At 29.4% G+C, this 21379-nt stretch overlaps 1 protein-coding gene across 2 annotated transcripts; it reads left to right on the forward strand.

The window, feature by feature from the left end:
- The first annotated feature begins 10338 nt into the window (after nucleotides 1-10338).
- LOC8281777 (MYB-like transcription factor EOBII) lies at nucleotides 10339-18069 on the forward strand. Of its 2 annotated transcripts, XR_001535374.3 has the most exons (5): nucleotides 10340-11185; nucleotides 11262-11391; nucleotides 13841-14142; nucleotides 14455-14596; nucleotides 17503-18069. XR_001535374.3 is itself a non-coding variant. In XM_015720666.2 (4 exons), exons 1-4 carry the CDS (start codon nucleotides 11050-11052, stop codon nucleotides 14541-14543), a joined length of 657 nt encoding a protein of 218 aa, XP_015576152.1. In that variant the 5' UTR covers nucleotides 10339-11049; the 3' UTR covers nucleotides 14544-14626. The 2 variants fall into 2 exon arrangements, 1 of the variants encoding a protein (XP_015576152.1); XM_015720666.2 differs by lacking the exon at nucleotides 17503-18069 and having other exon boundaries at nucleotides 10339-11185; nucleotides 14455-14626.
- The last annotated feature ends 3310 nt before the right edge of the window (nucleotides 18070-21379 follow it).

Consider the following 21379-nt stretch of genomic DNA (forward strand, 5'->3'; position numbering starts at 1 on the left):
CAAGTTTCATATGGTTCTATTTTAATTTTAAATTTAGTGTTTGTATAAATAAAATTTATTTTAAAAATCCTTCTCATGAAATTTATAAAATTAGTAAACTAAATTCTATCATATTGTGCTTCGTTCAAACCTTGTAAGCAACTTATTTCAATTACAAATGAGATCTTAGTGAACTAATCTTATAAATGAATTTTGGTTTTCAATATATTATATAATAAGTTTGAGATAATTTAAGATGAAGTCAATTTTGTAACTGGTATACAATTGTATAAATTATGTCACAACTTTGGTGTTTCTCTAAAAAAAAAAAGAATATTAATTAAAAAAGAAAAAATTATTTCTTTTTTTGGGAAAGAAAGCAAGAAAGGGAAGAAAAATGATCTAATTTATTATATAACAACTAAATATCAAGATTTATTTACAAATTTAAATTTTTAACCAAAACAAACTCTAAATTCATTAGAATCCCACCAAACTTAATGTCAAATTAATTCTTGAAATAACTTAAAGAAAAACTTAATGTAAGGGTTTTTTTTTTTTTAACAATTAATGTAAGGGATTTGAATGCCTATAGCCACATGGTGAGTGCTTTTAATGACTAAAAAAAGTAGCATTTAAAGCACATGGGCACTAATTATCTATTTGTGTTTATGGGTATGTGATGACTCACAAGGTCAAAATGTACAAATTAAGAAATGTATGTACTTAATCATCAAAAATCATTAATTGATATTATGGTGTTGTCCACTTGTCTTGAACTTTTCATACTTGAGGACAACCTAATCCAAACATATTAGGCACAAAATTATATGTGGTCATGAATTAAAGTTTGGCAATCGGATTGAAAATAATGTTTCAGGTTATTAATTAGTTACGATCACATTCTTTTTTTCTCAATTTAAGTAGCAGAGAGATTAGATGATTGTTTTAAGCCTTTCCCTTAATTCATAAAGAGAGAAAAAAAAGAAGGAAAATTTAGGACCCATGTACTTGGAACCTAATCACTAGATTATAGGAGCTTAAGTTAAGAGAAGGGTTAATTTCCTTTTTCTCCTAAGGACTTTGAAAAGCTAAGCATGTACTGATAATGGCCACAACATGGGTTTTCTATGATTAGTATAAACCAAGTGTAGCTTTAGCATAAGTGTCACACTGCATTTGCTTATGAATATGGAAAATTAAGGAATTCCATAATCTGATAATGAGTGGTTCTAATTCATTAATTGCTTTTAGTTCTTTCTTTCTTTCTTTTTTTTTTTTTTGGTTAGGAGTTGGTCTTATTTTTGTTGAGATTTTTTAGTGTTTTGGACAAAGCCAAAGACTCCATGCTTATTTGCCTCTTTGTCCATTCTTGAACTCCTTCAAGATTTGTGTAGATAAGAGCTTGCCAATGCCATACCTAATTTCTACTTTATCTTATATCTAATCATGTGCCATGCTAGCCCTAGGCTCCAAAACTTTCTCTCAATGATAATTAATCGATCTTAATGATTTAATTTGACACTACTTTTGAATGTTTACAATTTATATTCTGGTTCCATTTGGATTTAGTGATTTTCTTATATTTATTTATAATACTTATTAAAAATTGCATATTAGTTTGGAGACTCGAATCTTTTTACTTATGAAAGTGTACGTTTTCTTTGTTCAAACTTCTCTTATCTTTTGGAATCAAATGATCTAATTTCTGGTTATATTATTATTTTTTTTGTTTCAAGGATCTTTCTCGCTTTTTAATTGAAGAGATTAATTATGTTTGAGATGAAAATAATATTAGAATTTTCAAACTATTGGCTTATCTATGCCAACTGTTACATATTCTTTTAGCTAGAAAAGGTCTTATTCCATTTCTAAAAGTCAATGATTGTTGCAAATAATATATACATTTACCCCGCGGCATGCCTTTACTATTAGTTTTTAAATCTTCGACAACCCTATTTGGTACGTGTAGAAGAGGAGATTTGTCAGGTGATTTAGTTTGTGTGAGGCGAGAATTAGTGTCTTTAGCCCATGCTTTTACCATAATATTTTTATTAGATAGAGTAAACTGGGATAAAAAGATTACACAAGGAGAAAAGGTAAGCAATATCTGAAAACACACATATATGTAGTAACATCCTTTAAAGGGATAGCCCAAGTGATAGATGAAAACAGTAGGGGCAGTATAGTAGCAGTAGGAGAGGTGCACTTTGGATGTAATGTACTTAGAAAGAGAAAGTTGGAAAGATAAACCATTTATTTAAGAAAATGAAGAGGTATTTATAGTGGTGAGTGGATGACACTGGTTCTTGGTGACATATGGCATCATCTAACGAGAGGAGTGTTTTAAGTGGGCTATGAGCCACTTATTTATTTGAGTCGTTTTCATTATCAATTGGTCTTATACTTTATGTTTTTTTAACAAGGATTAAGGAGGGTCAATCCCTATCTTTAACAATATCTCAAACATATTAAAGTAAATTTTTCCTGAATATTTCGATCGAACGATAACAAGCATTATCAACAATCCGAAATTATCCTATACTGCAAATGATGACTTTTAAAATAAAATTATTTAATAACTATTTAAATAATAAAATAATAATATTATTAAAATATCGATGCGGCTCTAATAGATATATAAAACTTTAGCTCAAATTAAGCATTGATAATCATGGCTCATTTTTCTAGCTTAGTTTGTTAATTTTTTTATAATGTAAGATTGAATTCGCATTTGTTGGCAAATTATATCTTGAATTCAAGCGTAAATAGCATTATGAAAAGGAAAAAAAGAAGTTATATCATATGGGTTTCAGAAAAGTGGAGTGGCTTAGCAAAAAAAGGAAAAGGGGATCACAACATTCTCAAATCACAATTTTCTTTTTATTAATTTGTAATACTTATAACTAAAATTATATTAAATTTATTTTACTTTTGAGTAATTAAAACTAATTATCTTATTAATACAACCCACCATATGCTAAACAGAAATACAGGATCAGGGTTTTATGAGAAAATGATAGTCATGAATTCAAAATCAAGTTTAGGAATTCTTCTCCTTACACATTTCTTACTTATTTAATTTGTATTCAATTTAACTCGAAATTATTCACTTTACACAACAATTTTCGTATTATTTGTTTATTACAATACATGCGTATAACATATTCCAGTGTAGTGTTTCCACTTAATATAGAACTGTGGAAGTTGCCTTTGGCTGCCACTTTTTTCAAAGACTTCCGTTTTTAGTAAGATAATTGAATGGTAGCAGCTATGGAAAGAGTTTTTATTAAAACATATTAGCTATGATTAAGTGGCGTTTTGTTCCACTTGTGACCCTTTCTTTTTATTTTTGTAATTCTCACTTTCTTGCTTTTAAGAAAAATAAAATTATTCATTAAACAATAATATAATTACTTCACCCATTACACATTAATTGACATCTTTTAATATTTATTAAAAATATATCTAATAAGCTTAATTATAAAAAGAAAAGAAGCTAAATCAGACTAAATTACTATTCTATAAAATTTTTAAAATTTTCTACACCTTTCCATAGATTTATAAATTTTTTTAAAATCAATTATAAATCGGGTAAACAAAGAATAAGATAAAAAAAGAAAAAATTAATGACTTATTGAATATATAAAAATAAAAAAATAATTCAAACTTTTTATTTAAAAAATAAATAAATAAGTATAAAATAAAATGAGTGCTAAACTCAATATAATACTAATTAGTCCACAATCATTATATCTATCATCTCTAAAGAGGTATAAGTTAAACTTTTTTAATATAAAGAGCTAAATAAGAAGTAGATTTGACTCTCTATCTTTAGAGAGTAAACTTAACTCTTATCTTTATTGTAATTAATATATTATAAATTTCTATATATTTTATTAATTGGTATCCATTATTTTTAATTTTTTTTTCCTTAAAAATAATTTTTGCTTCCCTTTGTTTAAGAAAAGAGAAGAAAGATTTAAAATATTAATACTTGCTGGATAAAATAAAATAAAAATAAAGAGATTATTAGATCTAAAAAGAATTTCTATTTTTTATATCTAAATACAAGTAAAAATCCTTTTTATTTTATATTAAACAAAATAGACTAATTAAAATAAAATAATAGGTAGAGATGGTCTAACTGGGTTAGAAACTTTACTTTGCAGCAGAGTTATGGCTGTCTGCAGCAGATTCTTCCTCAAGATATATGAATATTGCTCTTTTTATAGCTATGCGTTTTGTAATATATTTATATATAAAAATGTGTTGTACTGTTTCTTTAATTGCAAATATATACTATATGATATGTGCTTTTTTAATGTAAATTCAATATGATTTCTCACTTTTGACAATATTATACATGAAACTTTTTAATTTTTACAATTTAAGCATTATTCTAGTACACAGAGATTATTTTTAATAAGTCATAAAGATCATAATATAATCATAAAATAAGGAAAATGTCCTGAATTTATAACTTGGATTATAAATTCTGGAGGTATTTAAATTCAACATAATTTGAAAAAAAAAAAAAAAACAAAAACAAAGCATTCATTTCTAAATTGATTGGCAGTTTGCCACCTCTAAAAACTAACCCCATTTAGAAAATAAGGATTTTCTTTTTCTAATTTCGATTTTACTTTGTTGATGGTCTTATTTCTAATTAATTAAAACTGCTATGCTCTAAAGTTTGGGTTCACACGACTTCCGTAAAAAATTCCAATTCCTCAACTAGAAATGTGTCAAAATCATCCTTATTTATTCGCAGACAGGAAACCCTAGGAGTTATGGCTTTGATCATAAATCATAGTGTAATCATTACTTGTTTTGTCACCATTCTACATATATATATGATCTCAACATCATCAAAAGTCAGAACACTTTCTTCCATTAAATAAGTGGTTTTTCTTCTTACGTTATTGATTTAAGGCTTAATTACATAAAAATATATGACCTTTGACGTTTCTTTTTCAATTCAATCATGCCTTTTTAATTGTAACAATGTTATATACTATTTTTAATATTTTTATAATTTAATACACCAAAGAGGATTTTGGTGAAATTGATTTGATGTGGCAATCGGAGCTCTGATAACTTAAACATTTACGACTCATATAAAGACATGTCATAAACGATACGTTTCATTATTTAGGGATTCTTTAAGAATAAAAATCAACAAATAAAAGATGTTTGTAATTATTTCATAACAACTAAACCTAATTGAAAGAGAAAATGGGAAAAGAAGGAGATAGCCGTTTTCTGAAAGGAGTAAGAGAGTGAAAGCAAGTGGACATCTGTGTGTTTCATAATAGACGTTTTCCCCTTTATTATATTGACTCACATTTTGGTAAGGACAAACCTTCTTGTTTTAGAGCTATTGGTTAAAGCAAGTGGGTATTTGTATGGTCCTGAGCAACTAATTGTACTGCCACTAATAAGTAAGTATATGACAATGCTTTGACATTATCAACATTTTGTATTATAAATGTTGGGTTAGGCATAAAATGAATTCTTAATTTAGGGTTGTGATTACAAATGATTTTTAATTAGGGTTTTTAGTTAAAAAATTGATTTTGGAGGGTTCTAGGGTTCTGTATTAAACATTGTTTATATAGTTAGTGATCCATAGAAGATTGCAAAAATATATTTGTTTATTTTATTAGTTAGGATTTCTATATACATTGTGATTAGTTTTGTTGCATTTAACAGAATGGGCACGTTTTTGTGTACATTAATTATGGTGGTCGATTTGCTTCAGTCGGTGGTAATGTAGTTTACGTGGGAGAAGACATTAAACCTAAACACGACATAGATCCATATAAGATAGGATTTCTAGACCTTGAGGATGAGATTGAAAAACTAGGATTCCCTAGAGCTAAGTTGAGCTACAAAGTACCTGGTTTAAGCTTAAATGATGATTTGAGGACCATGGTGGATGATACACTAATGGAAATGATGCAATATATTGGTGATAGGGTTATACAACTATATGTGGAATCATCACCTAGTACTAATAAGGGTAATGAAGTCTTAGGTGTTGGGAATATTGAGGGACCTGGAATGAGTGTTATAAGTGAAAATAATGAAATGGATGAGATTAACTTAGATGAAGCTACATCTGAAAACAATGGTGATGACTGTATGAATAATGTATTTAATGTAAGTGTTAAACATGAAGTACATGTACAAAATTTGGGTGTGGATGTTAGTGAGGAAGAGGAGGATTCTGACTATCAACGAGTTTATGAGAGTGACACGAATGATGGCCTTGAGAATAATGAACTTTCAAATGATGAAGAATATAATAAAGCAAAACAAAATAGAGCAAAGTACATGAACTATGTACCAGTTGATGAGGTTGCTGATCGACTACACAACAACATTAGTTTGCAATTTGGAAAACAAACTACTTGTACTGGTAATAGGGTAGAAAATGATGTTATTGGGGAAGAATATGGTCTTATAAGTGAATATGAGGACTCTTAAGGTGATGTGAACTCTATCTGTAGTTATGAGGATGATTTGGAAGAGGAAAAAATTAAGAGAAAAAAGAGGGTGGTTTATGATTCAAGGTGTGATCATAAATACTTACAACTTGTCCTTGGCATACGTTTTAAAGATGCACACTAGTGCAAAGCAGCAGTACAGAAGTGGATAATAAATAATGGACATAATGTGCAAGTAATAAGGAGTAGCAAGTAACAACTAGAGATGAGGTGTGACAAGGGTTGTATATGGAGACTATATGGCAGCATGATTAAGAGTGACAAAACATTTGACATTGTGTCACTTAATCGTGAGCACAAATGTAATAGGGTGATGAAGAATAAACAAACAACTTCTGGATGGATAGCTAAGGAATAATGTTCACAGATTTTGAAAAAATGCTAACTAGAGTGTGAAGGATTCAAAAGATGATTTACTTGATAAGTTTTGTGTTTCAATTTCTAAATCTAAATGCTATAGGTCTAACTGGAAGACATTGTATATGCTTAGAGGATCCATCCATGAACACTATTCATAATTGAGATCTTATAAGGCTAAATTAAAGAGGTTTGATAAACATGGTAGATTTGATTTTTTACTTGAAGATGACCAAACTCTCAAAGGCTTTTTTTATTGGTTTTAGTGCATTGAGGGAAGGTTTTCTAAAAGGTTACAGACCCATCATTGGATTTGATGGGTGCTTTTTAAAGACTTTCTTAGGTGGTGCACTGTTATGTATTGTGGTTAAAGATGGGAACAATCAAATGTTCCCCATCTTTTAGCCTGTGGTTGAATTTGAAAATAACTATTACTGGACTTGGTTTTTAAATATTGTGCTCGAGGAGTTAAAAATTAGGCAAGGACTATGTTGGACCTTTATTTTTTATCAATAGAAGGTAAATTGCCTTTTAACCTTAACTCTTTTTATTTTTGTTAATCACATAGTTCTCTTTATTCTCTTTATTTATGATTTTATTTGTTCAAACACAAGGGCTAATTAATGCTATCATCAACTTGTCACCTTGTGCTAAACATAGAAATTGTGCACGCCATGTATACTACAATTAGAAGAAAGAATACAAGGGACAGGTTTTGAAAAACATATTTTAAAGAGCAGCTAGGGCCACTAATGAAGCTGCATATAGAGAAGTAGTGGACGAAATTAAGGGTGAAATGAGGCAGCTTATGTCAATTTTCTTGAAAGAGGTCCTTCTAGGTTTTGTAAGTCCTTTATTTGTGAGATCTCTAAGTATGATATGATTGGTAATAATGTGAGTGAGACCTTTAATGGTTATATTATTAAAGCTAGAGGTAGACCAATCATAGATATGTTAGAGGAGATTAGGGGTGCTTTGATGGAGAGGATGCATACAAAGTTAATGCGTGCTAGTGGTCTTATAGACTCTATTTGCCTAAGAATTAGGATTAAGCTAGTGGAAATCAAGTATAACAGTAGGCTATGCACATGTAAACCAGCTGTTGGTGGAAAGTTTTAAGTGCACATAGGGGAAGACCAATTTGTAGTTAATTTGAGTAAGAGAACTTATAGTTGTAGGGCATATGGAAAATTTTAGAGATTCCATGCATGCATGCCTGCTCAAGTATACACTAGATGAATATGGATTCTGCAACATATGTGGACACTTTTTTTAGTGTTTAATCCTACATTAACACTTACCAACAAGCTTTAAAGCCACCTAATGGGAAGAAGATGTGGCCACAAGCTGAAGGCCTTCCAATCAAGCCTCTTGTATTTAAAAAAATGATTGGAAGGCCAAAGAAAAATAGAAGAAAGGATATTGCTGAGAACCCAAGAATCTAACTAAGCTGTCTAGATATGGAATTCAAATGACTTATACAATTTGTGGTGTAATTGGACACAAAAAAAGAAGTTGTCAAATGAAAAATGGTCCTATTTTCCAAAGGCCCCCAAAACTGCCAGTATGTTTGCATTGCTATGAATTTGTCATTTTTAATTGCATTGGATAGTTCTTTCGAATATAAGTATTTGTACAGGTAAGAAGAAAAAGATCACCTAAAATGATTGGAGTTGAGGGGACTAATGCTACAGCTAGTTAAATTAGTTCAACTTCTACAATTTCTAATGCGACACAAACCAATACTAAGAGAGGTAGAAAATCAACCAAGGGAAAGTCTGCTCAAATGTCTGCCACAAAGGTTGAAACAATTGAAAAAGAAAAAAGGATGGTAAGTGTACTAAAATTGCTTCATTTTTGTTACTTAAGTGAGTTCTATAAGCTTGGATATTGATTTCTTTTAATGATATATAAATTACAAACCAGACAAGGATATAGGGTTAGAATTTTTGAAGAAAGTGGTAACATATATATAAGGGTATGCATCTTTGATATCTTAATATTCTTGAGATTGGTTGTAACTTATTTAAATTCTATATGTAATTATTATGTTATGCACCTCCGTATAGATGCCTGAGAATAAGAGAATCAAGTTTATAACTCGTTCAAAAACAACTGGTAAAGCAGCAATGACACCAAATGCTCCTACAACTCAGGTCCCAAGTTATGCAATACCAACTGCTTTAAGTCAAGGTACAATATAACCATTCAAAAAACTTACAATCATCATGCTTCATGAGAAAATAATAAACCATTAAATCAACACGTCATGTATAACCAACGAAAGGAAGTAACTAGATAATATATTAAATTTATTATCTGAACACTTTACATGTCTAACATGGCAACACCAAAACTTCCTTCCAGGATTTAAGGGTGTCCACGAGGTTAGCAAATCATTGTCCATATCGTGTAGACATTGTTTTCTTGTGAGTGAGCTCGAATATGAAGCACAAGAGCTTTTCCACAAAGAACCCGAGTTGGCAAACATTATTACTCTCTGTCAGTAGAAGAGTAGAAGACTAGGGTTTTGAATGGAGAAGAAGAAGGGAACTAGTTGATTTAAGCCAGTACAAAATTAGAAAATTTATATCAACACTTATTTGGTCTCAAAATGCACCGTTTTTATTCTGCCTTTATATGAATCCTAGGTGTTTAAGTCACTAGAGCTCCGACTGCCACATCAGATCAATTTCGCCGAAATCCTCTTCGGTGTATCAAATTGTAAATATATTAAAAGTGGTGTATGATATTGCTACAATTAAAAAGACGTGATTAAATTGAAAAAAATTCTAAAAATCATGTATTTTTATGTAATTAAGCGTTGATTTAACTAGTGCCCTTTTTTTCTTTCTCTTTGTCTTTCTTTCTTTTTTTACGTTTAATCATCTTTATCTCTTTCTTTGTATTGTCGAGTTTGTGAGCTCTTTCTAATTCCTTGGCTCTAGTTCCCGACTTGCTTCTGCTAATTGAACAATTAGCTCCGATATCTTCTCTGTAGGATTTGTGATATAAACCAGGAGCCAATTCATATATATATAAAGAGTTTTAGAAAGTACCAAATTTCAACCCCTTCCCTCTCAAAGCAGTAATTTTTATTTTTATAAATGATTTTGATATAGTGTTACAATTTTTGGGACTCCCTTTAAATGCTGAAAATTTAAAAATTTTGGATTTTAATATCAAACTTTTTTCTCTTTTTCCTTTTTCAACCTCTTAAAAAATATAAAGCTTTTCATATTTAATTATTAGGCATGTCACTCTTATATATATATATATATATTCTAAATTTAAAAAATATTAAAAGGAGATGGAAACTTAAAATCTTACTTAAATTGAGATACTCACATATATCACTAGACTAAGCATTTGGATGTAACTATGTATATATATAATGATTTGTAGTTAGTATAATGCGGCAATTTATATAGTGATGTTGTTTTTGAATACAAGATCAAACATACTTCTAGTCATGTATTACACAAGCAAAATGTAACAAAAATATAAAATAAAAAACACAAGCAAACTGAAACATGACATGTCTCACGTCATTGGATAAGGTATGGTGAGTGTAAGATTTTAGGAAAGAAACTCATATTTAGGAGCAGATGTCAAAAGACACAAAAACTTTCATCAAATTTCTACCCCATTATCCTGTTCCATACATATTATCTTTCTTTCTATTTGTTTTTTTCTTTTCTTGTGGTTATTCCTTTCTTCTTCTTTTTCATTAGTTTTTCCTTTTGTATTTTTTTTTTTTCCGATTACCTTTCTTTTCTTTTCTTGTATTTGTTTTAGCACTTGTTAGGCATGTATAAGCTGTGTTTACGACTGACTAGTGTTATTTTTTACGTTCTATATATATTTATATATGGATAGACATAGGTCGTTAAGTATATGTAATGTGGTCATGCATGCAAAAAATGAAAAACATTGATCACCATGCATGGACTGTTATTAAGAACATAATTAGGTCTTGTACCAGAAAAAGAAGAACATTATTAGGTCAAAAGTTCTCCTCGTATCTTGTAATTAGTGTCAATAATAAGAAAAACTAATCTTCCTATACATTGCTTTCTATAAAACCCACGTCTATCCTCAAAATCTAATTATCTTTTTCTCACCCCTTTCTCTCTCTCTCTCTCTCTCTCTCTCTCTCTTTCTCTCTCTTCCTTTTCTCTTTCTGTCCAGGAACAAAAAAATGGACAAAAAACCAATCAACTCCCAAGATGCTGAAGTGAGAAAAGGGCCATGGACTATGGAAGAAGACTTGATCTTGATCAACTACATCGCCAACCATGGTGAAGGAGTATGGAATTCGCTTGCTAAAGCCGCTGGTAACACGGTCTTCCATAATTCTTTCTTATTCAGTTTTTGCTTCTTGAAAAGAACCCTAACAATCAACTTGGGTAGGTCTGAAACGTACTGGAAAGAGTTGCAGGCTCCGATGGCTGAACTATCTTCGCCCTGATGTTCGAAGAGGAAACATCACACCTGAAGAACAACTTCTGATCATGGAACTTCATGCCAAGTGGGGAAACAGGTACTTTTGGTGATTATTACATATTACTATCATTGCATGAACTATAGAAGTAAGACATACATTATATACATAATATTTATATACTGAAGAGACTCAGCCTTATTTGCACTACTATTCTTTTTTATAATTTGAGGAAAGACAAAGAAGAGACTCAATCTTTATTCTATATACAGCATATATCATTAATGAAACTGCTCTTCTTTATAAAGAGAAAGATAAAGCGAAAGGTGGGGTCGATAGTTTCTGCCTTAGAGAACGATATGTAACACATGGGGATTTAGAACGTATGGCCATAAAAAAATAAATAAATTTGTCTAGCAACTTGTGTTCTTAAAATTATTAAAAATATTACGGTTCTTTTTCTTGTTTTATTTCTGAATCTATATATGTATATTTTTTTCGTTTCTTACTAATATTTTTTATATGAATTAATTGATGATACCAAACCTACAGCATGCAAACAGAATTTTCTTTGCTGTAAAAGGTTTGGTTGCTTGCTTTTCCTTTTCATCCTGACTCTAATTTTAGGTGTTATATGATGGAGCTCGGACACATCGTTCCTCAGTGGACCTATCCTCCATTTAGTACATGTGGCAAAATCATCTATAAGAACCCAGTTGCTCTCTGTTTCTTTGTCTTTTGAAGGAATAGCACAAGTCTTAAGTTTTAGCGTTGCAGGGCTATTTTCATTAATCCAAGACCAAAAGAAAAATGATTTTGCCAAAGAACCGGACCTATTATATTATACATGCAGATTTACTTTGATTTTTTTGAGGTAAGTTTATACCTATATTTTCTCCTCCAGATCCATAGCAAAATATACTGCCTGGGGCTAGATGCATGAAAAATAATGCTTCCCCCTACTCCAAGGTACAATATTTTCTTATCTTTGCACAGTAACTTAATCTAATAGATGGGTGAGACTGTTTTAAAACGTGAAAGTTAACCTTCAAATCTCACCCATTTAGAAGAAGATTTTCTTTTAATTTTTCACCTATATATATATTTATTTATATATTTTTATAACTTCAAAACATATATTAAAAGATAAATGATTTTGTTTTTTATTTTCCTTTTCATATCGAGTTCTATTCGCTAAAAAAATATTCTAGAAACTAACGTTACAGCTAGCTTTTTGTATTATTGAGCACGTTGTGAAATGTGAAAGCAGGCGGAGATTTGGCAATAAGAAGTTTCTACTAATAGCAGAACCCATTTCAGTAGGTCACATGTTAACTCTCCCTTTCAGAAGAAAAACCACTTCTTTTGCTTTGGTTGAAATGGACATTAACCTTATTGTTTTGGCTCTTTACGGCAATCCTACCCTTCTTGTGATTAATTTCCCACGTACCCTAACACCCTTTTTCTTTAAGAATAAAATTTGAAATACTTCCTTTCTAAATTTAAAGAAAAATTATCTGTTCCAAGTTTGTTTCTTTGAAAATTATTTCTTTTCTAAATAATTAAGCTGCATAAATTCGGTTAACTTTCTTACTTTAGAAGAAATGATGGCTCCGTTGTACGGTTCAAGTAATCCAAAAAGAAAATAATGTTTGAAGCTTTTTTCTGGAAAATTTTTATTTTTTTCCTGGAAGCAATTGAGCATTTTGTTCTCGTAAGCAAAGCAAAACTTTAAATCTTAATAACAATTTTTCTCTTACTTTAAAAAATAAATTCTCATGTAACCAAGTTAAATAGATAATATCTTTTAGCATATTTTTGACAAAAAAAAAAATCTCTGATTTTGAATATTTTTGAAGAAAAACATCGACACTTTATTAAGAAAATATAAAATGGCAGAAGCATTTAAATATGTTTGATTTTTTTAGAGGATCATAAAAGAAAATGAAATGTATTGAGCAGTGATGATCAAAATGAGCCATTCAATTTTTCACTCTTAGACTACAACTTGTGCTAAAGGTTGGCTTTACTCAAAGGACAGGCATTTGATGAGAGAGGTGTCTTCTTATGAACAAACCCAACAATGGATATCTTGAATTATAGCCATGGAACATGATCTGAGATAATGCTACCATATAAACTAAAATAGTTCTACTTTTCTCAGTTTGGCAGCTTCCACAGCATAAACTCCAGCACATGTTCCTCATAATACATATATATCCCAAAATTATCCCACTTCTTAGTTTTTACTGACATCTCCTTATCAACATTAAAATATAGGACCCAAGAAAAAAAAAAGTATCTGCTTATTATTATTAGTGCATTATTAAGAAAAGGTGCAATGAGTTAGTTTAGTAGATATTTAATTTGTTATTACCGTTATTTCACCAAATGTTTTGCATCTATCTATGATATGTGAACATCCATGTTCTTTCATATTTATATTTATTTACATAGAAACATTTTATTCACTATTAAGAAAGAACACACGTGTTGGTAATTTCTTTGTACATAGAACCATTAATAACTAAAAGAAAATTGATCCCAGGTGGTCAAAAATCGCAAAGCATCTTCCAGGAAGGACGGATAATGAAATAAAGAACTACTGGAGGACAAGAATCCAGAAGCATATCAAGCAAGCAGAAGCATGTACTGGAAGTAGCAGTTCTGAGATGAATGAACAAGGAAGCACAAGCAATCAGATTTCAGCAATGATGGAAACTTACTCTCCTCAATCTTATCAAGGAAACGTTCAGGATGCTTTTCCAGGAGCTAATTGCAACTTACCTCCTGAACCCAATGACAATTACTGGAGCATGGAGGATTTCTGGTCCATGCAATTACTCAATGGTGATTAAACACAGTTATATGGTTAATATTATTATTGCTATTATTATATGGTCTAGATTAATTCTACTCTCTCTGGATGATCAATAGTAGGTTTGTCTATAGTCGTCATTTGGTATAATTAATTGTATTTTCCATATGTCAAACAATATATTTATGGTATGGTGTGTAATAGAATCTTTAAATATATATATATATACACTCTGCATACATGAATTAAAACATATAATATTCTACTATAAGGCCCTGTTGCCACTGTCTATTTTTATTTTTATTGAAATGTAATACTTTTTTTTCTATTCTTTTTTATTGAAGATGAAATAGAAAGTAGACTACACATCAACCAGAGTAACTATCTGCTTACACTCATTATAATTGTGACTCTCATCAATATTAGTGGATGAGGAGACTTGAACTCGAGATTTCTCCAATTGTCAGGAGTGAGAATATCAATCAGGTTATTTTCTAAATAGCTCTTCTTTCTCTACATATTTCATTAACTATATTATTCCTCTTTTACATTTATTTCCATTTTGATACAATAAGCACAGACCTAAACCAATGAGTTCGATAAAAAAGACTTCCTCTAATGATTCCACAAATTCCTTAGAAACAAACACTTATGGTTCAAATGCAACATAACTATAACAGATCATCGGTTAGTTAATTATACTTAAATGAGATAGTGATATAAATGATTATTGGATTATATATATATATATATATAATTTTAATTTATGTCACTATAATTTTTTTTATTTTAATTTAAACTATGATTTAATTTCTTTTAATATGAAGGATTGACACACAACATTTCTCTTTTTTAATTATCTTTTAATTAAATATTCTTTGTAATGTGTCAATATCTTTATATATAAAAAAAAACTTAATTAAAATATAAATAAAATAACTTAAAAATTTATAACTAAAATAAAATTAAATATTAAATTAAGTAATTATTTATATCATTATTAATACGTAAATCTTCTTCACGTATACGTCCTGTCATTTCTTATACCTTCTCACATGCACGATTTATTCTTTAATGCCAAGTTTTTAATATTTCTACAAATACATGTGAAAAGAATGATGCAAAAGTTGGTATCATATGATCAATAAATATATCATCCTTTATCGTTCTTTTCTTTTTCTTTTCCTTCTTTTATTATTGTATTGCTAGAAGAATAATACATAAATATATATATTTTATATTTAATTGATATTATATTTAATTATTTAAAATTGATAATTATTTATCACCTTAGTATAGAATTAGTTTGCTTGTAAATAATAAAATAAATAGAGGGTACTTAAAACTTTTCTCGAATTTTATTTATTAATTGTTGATTTCTTTTTTTTTTTTTTTTGGTCTTATTTTGCTTTTCTTTTTCCTTCTTCTGAAAGGAAAGATTAATTAAAATGATTGAGATAAGTATGGGGATGGCATGAGCAATCACATTGAAATAAATCACGTATATGACCAAGCAACACCGAACTTAACTTATAGAAAGTCAACACGTAAGGAGTCTAAGATCTATTATTAGCAAATTCTATCTTGGCTTTTGATTAAATATCCATATTTGTGCATGGCCATGCAAATTTGAAGCCCGACGTTAACCTAACCCTTGCAATTGAAGCATGGAAGTCTGCACATGCTCCTTATAAATTCCCTCGTTCACTTGTCCATCATGACACCCTTCCCCTTAATTACATAAATGACTATTTATTACAAAAACAAACAACACTTTTTTATTGACCACATATTTTTCTAGAAAAATATCATTGGAACAAGAGTCACTTTTAAGATATTAAAAGTACACTAAAATTGATTAGAGTTAATTTGCAAATCATTTTGTGGTTTAGCTTAATTGGGTTTCTTCTTTCTTTCACTTCCTTTACTATAAATGATTGTTTTCTTGTCTTCTTTCACATTTTCAAGCCTAACAAATCATTATGATTATTACTATTTTTCACTAATAAGATGTCTAGTCGGTTTTAGATTACGCAATTAGGGTTCTTTTTCCCTATAGAATCTTTCTTTTCTTTTTAATTTTTAATTTTTTTATAGAATGCCAGACTTCATTAGAAAAGGGAATAGCCTCAATATCCTTCCAAACAGCCAAAAGAGCACATGCAGGTGCTTCTTCTATCAAAATAATTTCTTGGTCACTTAATATCTCATGGTACTATTAAATTAATTATCATTTAGGTTATTAAAAATTAAAACCGAAATATGAAAAGATTAATCTCATTGTACTGCGTCTAAAATGTTAATGTTAATGAGTCAGTGCCGTTCTTGGGTGTAAGCCACGGTTCAATTTTCTGATTTTTGTTTTTAAGAAATAATTTTTGAAACTTCCTTCTACTTTGAATCTTTCTTCTTGTTTGCTGTCCTACGACCTTATTCTTTCATATTTCGCTGGCCCTGATCAAATGAGTGACTTTTAGTATATTTTTCATCATGTGACGTAGAAATCTTTAGATTTTTTTTACACAAAAGTTAGGGCTCTCAATCTAGAAGTTATTATATGGTCATGATCTATCACATCATGATTACAAGACTCATTCAATGAAATGGTGATATTTATTTCTACCTTTTATATGTCAGTTTTATCTCTAAAATTAATAAGACAGTTGAAGAATCAACTAATGTAGATGACAATATATAAAGATAGTAGCATTTGCAGTGTCCCAGATCATTAACTTTAGCAACCCACTTTTATTGAAAATGAAGGTGTGGTGGAAATTAAGTGAATAATAGAATTGGATTTGAATTTAATCAAGCACAACTTTTATTTGTCTCAATTTTTGTTATCTGATGTGATATATAATACATTTACTAAAACTGTCATTTAACATTTTAAAATTAAAAGATGGTTTTGTAAAAGTATTATATACCACGTTAGGTGATCATGAGCTGAGATAAATATTGGTGAAATATTTAGCATTAATTTCCTTTAACCAATATGAAAATGATTAAAAGTAGCATCTACTTATTGGAAGCTTAACATTTATAAATTATTTATTTCTTTTTGTTGTTTTAATAATATAATATTTTTAATAAATGACCCATTTCTTCAAAATGGCAATGTTTTTCTAGAAAAAATCTCACAATAGAGCTTATCTGAATAATCATAGTTGGAATAATGTTATAGTAAAATAAACATATTCAGCAAATCATATAATAAAGGCATAATTTTTACTTTTACACATAAACTTTCTTTTCCTTGTCACATGAGCATAAATATGAATAATTTTCTCTCTAACATTTTCTTAATTATTGGCAATATATTAATATCTAATTAGTTTAGTGCCTTCCCTAAAATCTGAAGTTAATAATAATATTTTTTTGTGGTTCTGCAGGAAAGGAAATTGTATGCAGAAGAGAACAATGAATGAGAAAAGATGGCAAGAGACTATCTTGATTTTACAGAGACGAAGACGTGCAGATATTTAGAGCCGCACATTATTTTTAGTCACATGTTTTATGTGCAAAAAGGAAGTGTCATGTGGAAGATGAGGAAATATCACATGATGGGTCGGCCATGACTGCGTACTCATGGTGTAGGAATATTTGCGTTAAAGAAAGTCTAATTGTATTCATGGCCACCTTTTTTCCGTTATTGTCTACCGGAATGGGGAAGACTAATACCTAAGGTCTTGCTTGGATGGAGTCGGGAGGAAGGTAATTAATGGAAGGTAAGGAAAGGAAACAAAGGGAAAGGGAGGAGAAGTGTATATAATTACTTTTCCTTTGTTCGGGAGAGGAATGAAAGTAAGAGAGGACAATATATGTACTCTTGCTTGGAAGGAATAGAGTAAGTAAAAGAAGGTAAAGTATTGAAAATAAAATATTATATTTACAATTTAAATAATAAAGTAATAAAAATTGTTATTATTAAATAAAAAATAACATCACAAATTTGGATAGAGAAAGATAAATAAAAAAAAGGGTTTTCTTTAGGTGGAAATGTATAGAGTAAAGATGTAATTAATATTAATGGATTTATCTATTTTATATAAGAATAAAATTGAAGCAAAAAATTAAAACAGCCACATAATATTTTCCCTTCCTTATACTCCAAATTAAAGTGTAACAAAAATTGAGCACTTTAAGATGTACTTTTCCTTATCTTTCTATTTAACTTCAAATTTTCTTCCTAAATAAGGGTACAAGCTTTCTTCCCTTACCTTCTCTTCGCCCTCCTTATTCCAAGTCCAAACAAAGTTTAAAGATGATGTTTAGATCATGAAAAAATGAATTGGAACGAAACCGAATAATAATACATACGAATATAATAATTATTCTTAAATAGTTTTTATTCTATTTTTTAGCTTATAAATTTGAATTAAGTACTTTTAAATAAAATTATAACTAAATATCATATATATATGTATATATATATATATTAATATATAAGATGGTGGTGAATAGTAGTGGTGACAGGCGGTGGTAATGAATGGTAGTAGTTGATGGTAAATGACTGCAACTATGAATAGATCATAATAATGATATAATTAAAAATAATGTCAAATAGTTTCAAGATAAAAAATTAAAAAGATTTATTATTTCTTAGAATGTGAAATCATTATTCTTTAATTAATCATGGATTATGTATTCTAGAAATAGTTATTACTTGGAATAATGATTTCTTGTTCAAGTTTGAATTAAATTTTTCATACGGAATAATTAGAATCAAAGAATAACTTAAGTTGCATCTAATATAAATATCTGAGATTTACTAAATAAGTAAACTAAATCTTTTTTGTAATTGAATATCATTATTGTTTTATAAATTACTTTTGTTAAATTATTTCTCTTTTTTTTTTTTTTTGAGAAAACATTTATTTTTATATTTATCTCCAAAAATAGTTTCAGAATTCAAAATTAAAACAAATAAGAATTTTTACCATCGAAATTCTAAACGAGGCTTATATAGGTTAACTGGTAGTGCTAGGCTGCAACCTCTAATTTCTTTTATTTTATTTTGTTTAAAAAAATATAATGATAATCAGAATTATACAGTTGAAAATAGTTTAAAGGGCAATTTCCCCCCTGAACTGGGTAAGATTATCCATTTTTTTTTTAACAATTGGCCTATTTAATCAGCAACTTTGCCACTTCTGGCCGATATAGTTGAGATCAGCAGGTGCATTAGGCTATAATATGTCATCATCGTCAAATTCGAAAGAAGAGATGGTGCAGTTGATCAAGCGCTTTGGTGCTTAAATAACAATTTTTAAGTGACAAGTTACTGACTAAATTGGCCAATTATTAAAAATATAGGTGAATAATAGGCTAGTGATGCCAAGTTTAGAGGGGCAAATTTCCCTTTAAGCCAGTTGAAAGTTATCCCTAGTTCAATTTAGCAGAGAACAAAATTTGTTAATTAGGCCTTCTCTAGTCATCCAATGGATTATCCAGTTTACATTTCCTCTTAACAGAAGCAAAAAAACAAAAAAAGTTTTGAAGAATCAGTCAAAGCATAAATATGTTGGATAATACTTTCAATTTTGCATGCGAGGGACAGAATAGCAAATGTTGTAGTCAATTACCTTTCTACAATCTTCTTCAGCTGCAACATTCTAAGGCAAAAATACAGTTTCTAAAACTGAAAAATTTAGTTATCAATTTGAATTTACTAATTGGGTTATTTAATTATTTATAATATTTGAATCGGATAGTGATTTTATCCTTTATATTTTTTTATATTTGGTAAAAGAACTGTAGTTGTCCTTATTAAAAAGGACTTGACAGGGTTATTAAAACTCGTAAAGAATTGATCTTTTCGAGTCATTAGGCCAATAGTTTTTGCTATACGTATTTACTACACATCATCCAATTTTATTATATGTGCATATCACATCACTCAAGTTTTGACCAGCTTTAGCAATGGCGTTCTCAATTTCAACTAAATTTATTAAAACTTTTCCTAAAGATAAACTAAATTTATCAAAATTAATAAAATTAGACAAAATCAGTATAGTGGTCTAAGTTTTTTTAAGTTGTTAGGTATATTAACCCTTCTCAGTTCTTAAAATGATAGAAATCATAAATAGAAAACAACTATTTGGATGGTTGATAGGAAAATGCATCCGGGTCTTGATTATTCATCAAATGGAGAAAAAGCAGAGTTCTTCCAGTTCATCTTACAGATGATCAACTAACTTGGTAGAACCTGAAACCCTGTATTCACATATGCTATTTAATACGAATACCCATCCCTACTCTATATTCACACACCCTGCCAACTTCTACAAGCTGAAGCCTGTAATTTCTTACGCATTAAAACAATTTAGTTCAGAAGCTTCAGAAATGATGGGACTGTACATGACAGTAAAGCTCTTAACCCAATTTAAACGGCAGAATAATCATCAGGATGATAAACGGAAGGATGGCATAAAATTAAGTCATTAAGAAGGTTAGCACAATAACACTCTGTCAGGATGCTTATCCCCATTAGTCGGAGAAGATGATTCTGAAATCATGCTCTACAAACAAGGTGAGTTCCAATTGCAGGTTCCAGGAACGACAAGCATATACTGTTATCACAAATAACTCAGGTAGAAACGAGACCCAAGAGTAGCATGATGCTGCTTCACCCCGGAACATCCAATAAAACCAAATTGATACTGTCACATATCAATCTAAATTGCACATGGTCAACATAGTACACCAGACAGGCAGACATGATATATACAACAGCGGGTTGAGTCGGTTTTGGGTCGAACTTCCTTAAAAAAAAAAAAAAAAAAAAACCCATTTGTGGCTGGCCTGTCACCAACCGGAGCTCTAACTTTATTTGATATGTCAGGAAATATAAATATATTTTCAGGCGGAATCCGAACCTTGCATCCTTTACCCCCGCGAGCAATGGAGATTCATGTTCAACTTTGAAGTTGACACAGATTAAATTTCTTTGTTAAATTATTATAAAAACTGCAACTATTGGTTTTGATCTCATAATGATTCTTACATTGTAAAAGATTAGTTTTTGAATTTTTAATTTGTAGAAAAGATATTATGCTATTATTTTTTCCGAAAAGAAAATATTTTATCTCTTTCTTCTTGTATAAATATAAAGAAAAAAAGATTTACAATAAAGTATCTCATGACTCCACCGAATTTCATATTGGAAATTATGAATTCCTTAAATCATGATTTCTACATTAAAAAAAATCAATTAAATATTACTAAAATTGCCATATGTTGTGCTAATGTTTCGTACTTGCACTAAGA

The sequence above is a fragment of the Ricinus communis genome, chromosome 5 (assembly GCF_019578655.1).
Source record: "Ricinus communis isolate WT05 ecotype wild-type chromosome 5, ASM1957865v1, whole genome shotgun sequence".
In the NCBI taxonomy this organism is placed as follows: domain Eukaryota; kingdom Viridiplantae; phylum Streptophyta; class Magnoliopsida; order Malpighiales; family Euphorbiaceae; genus Ricinus; species Ricinus communis.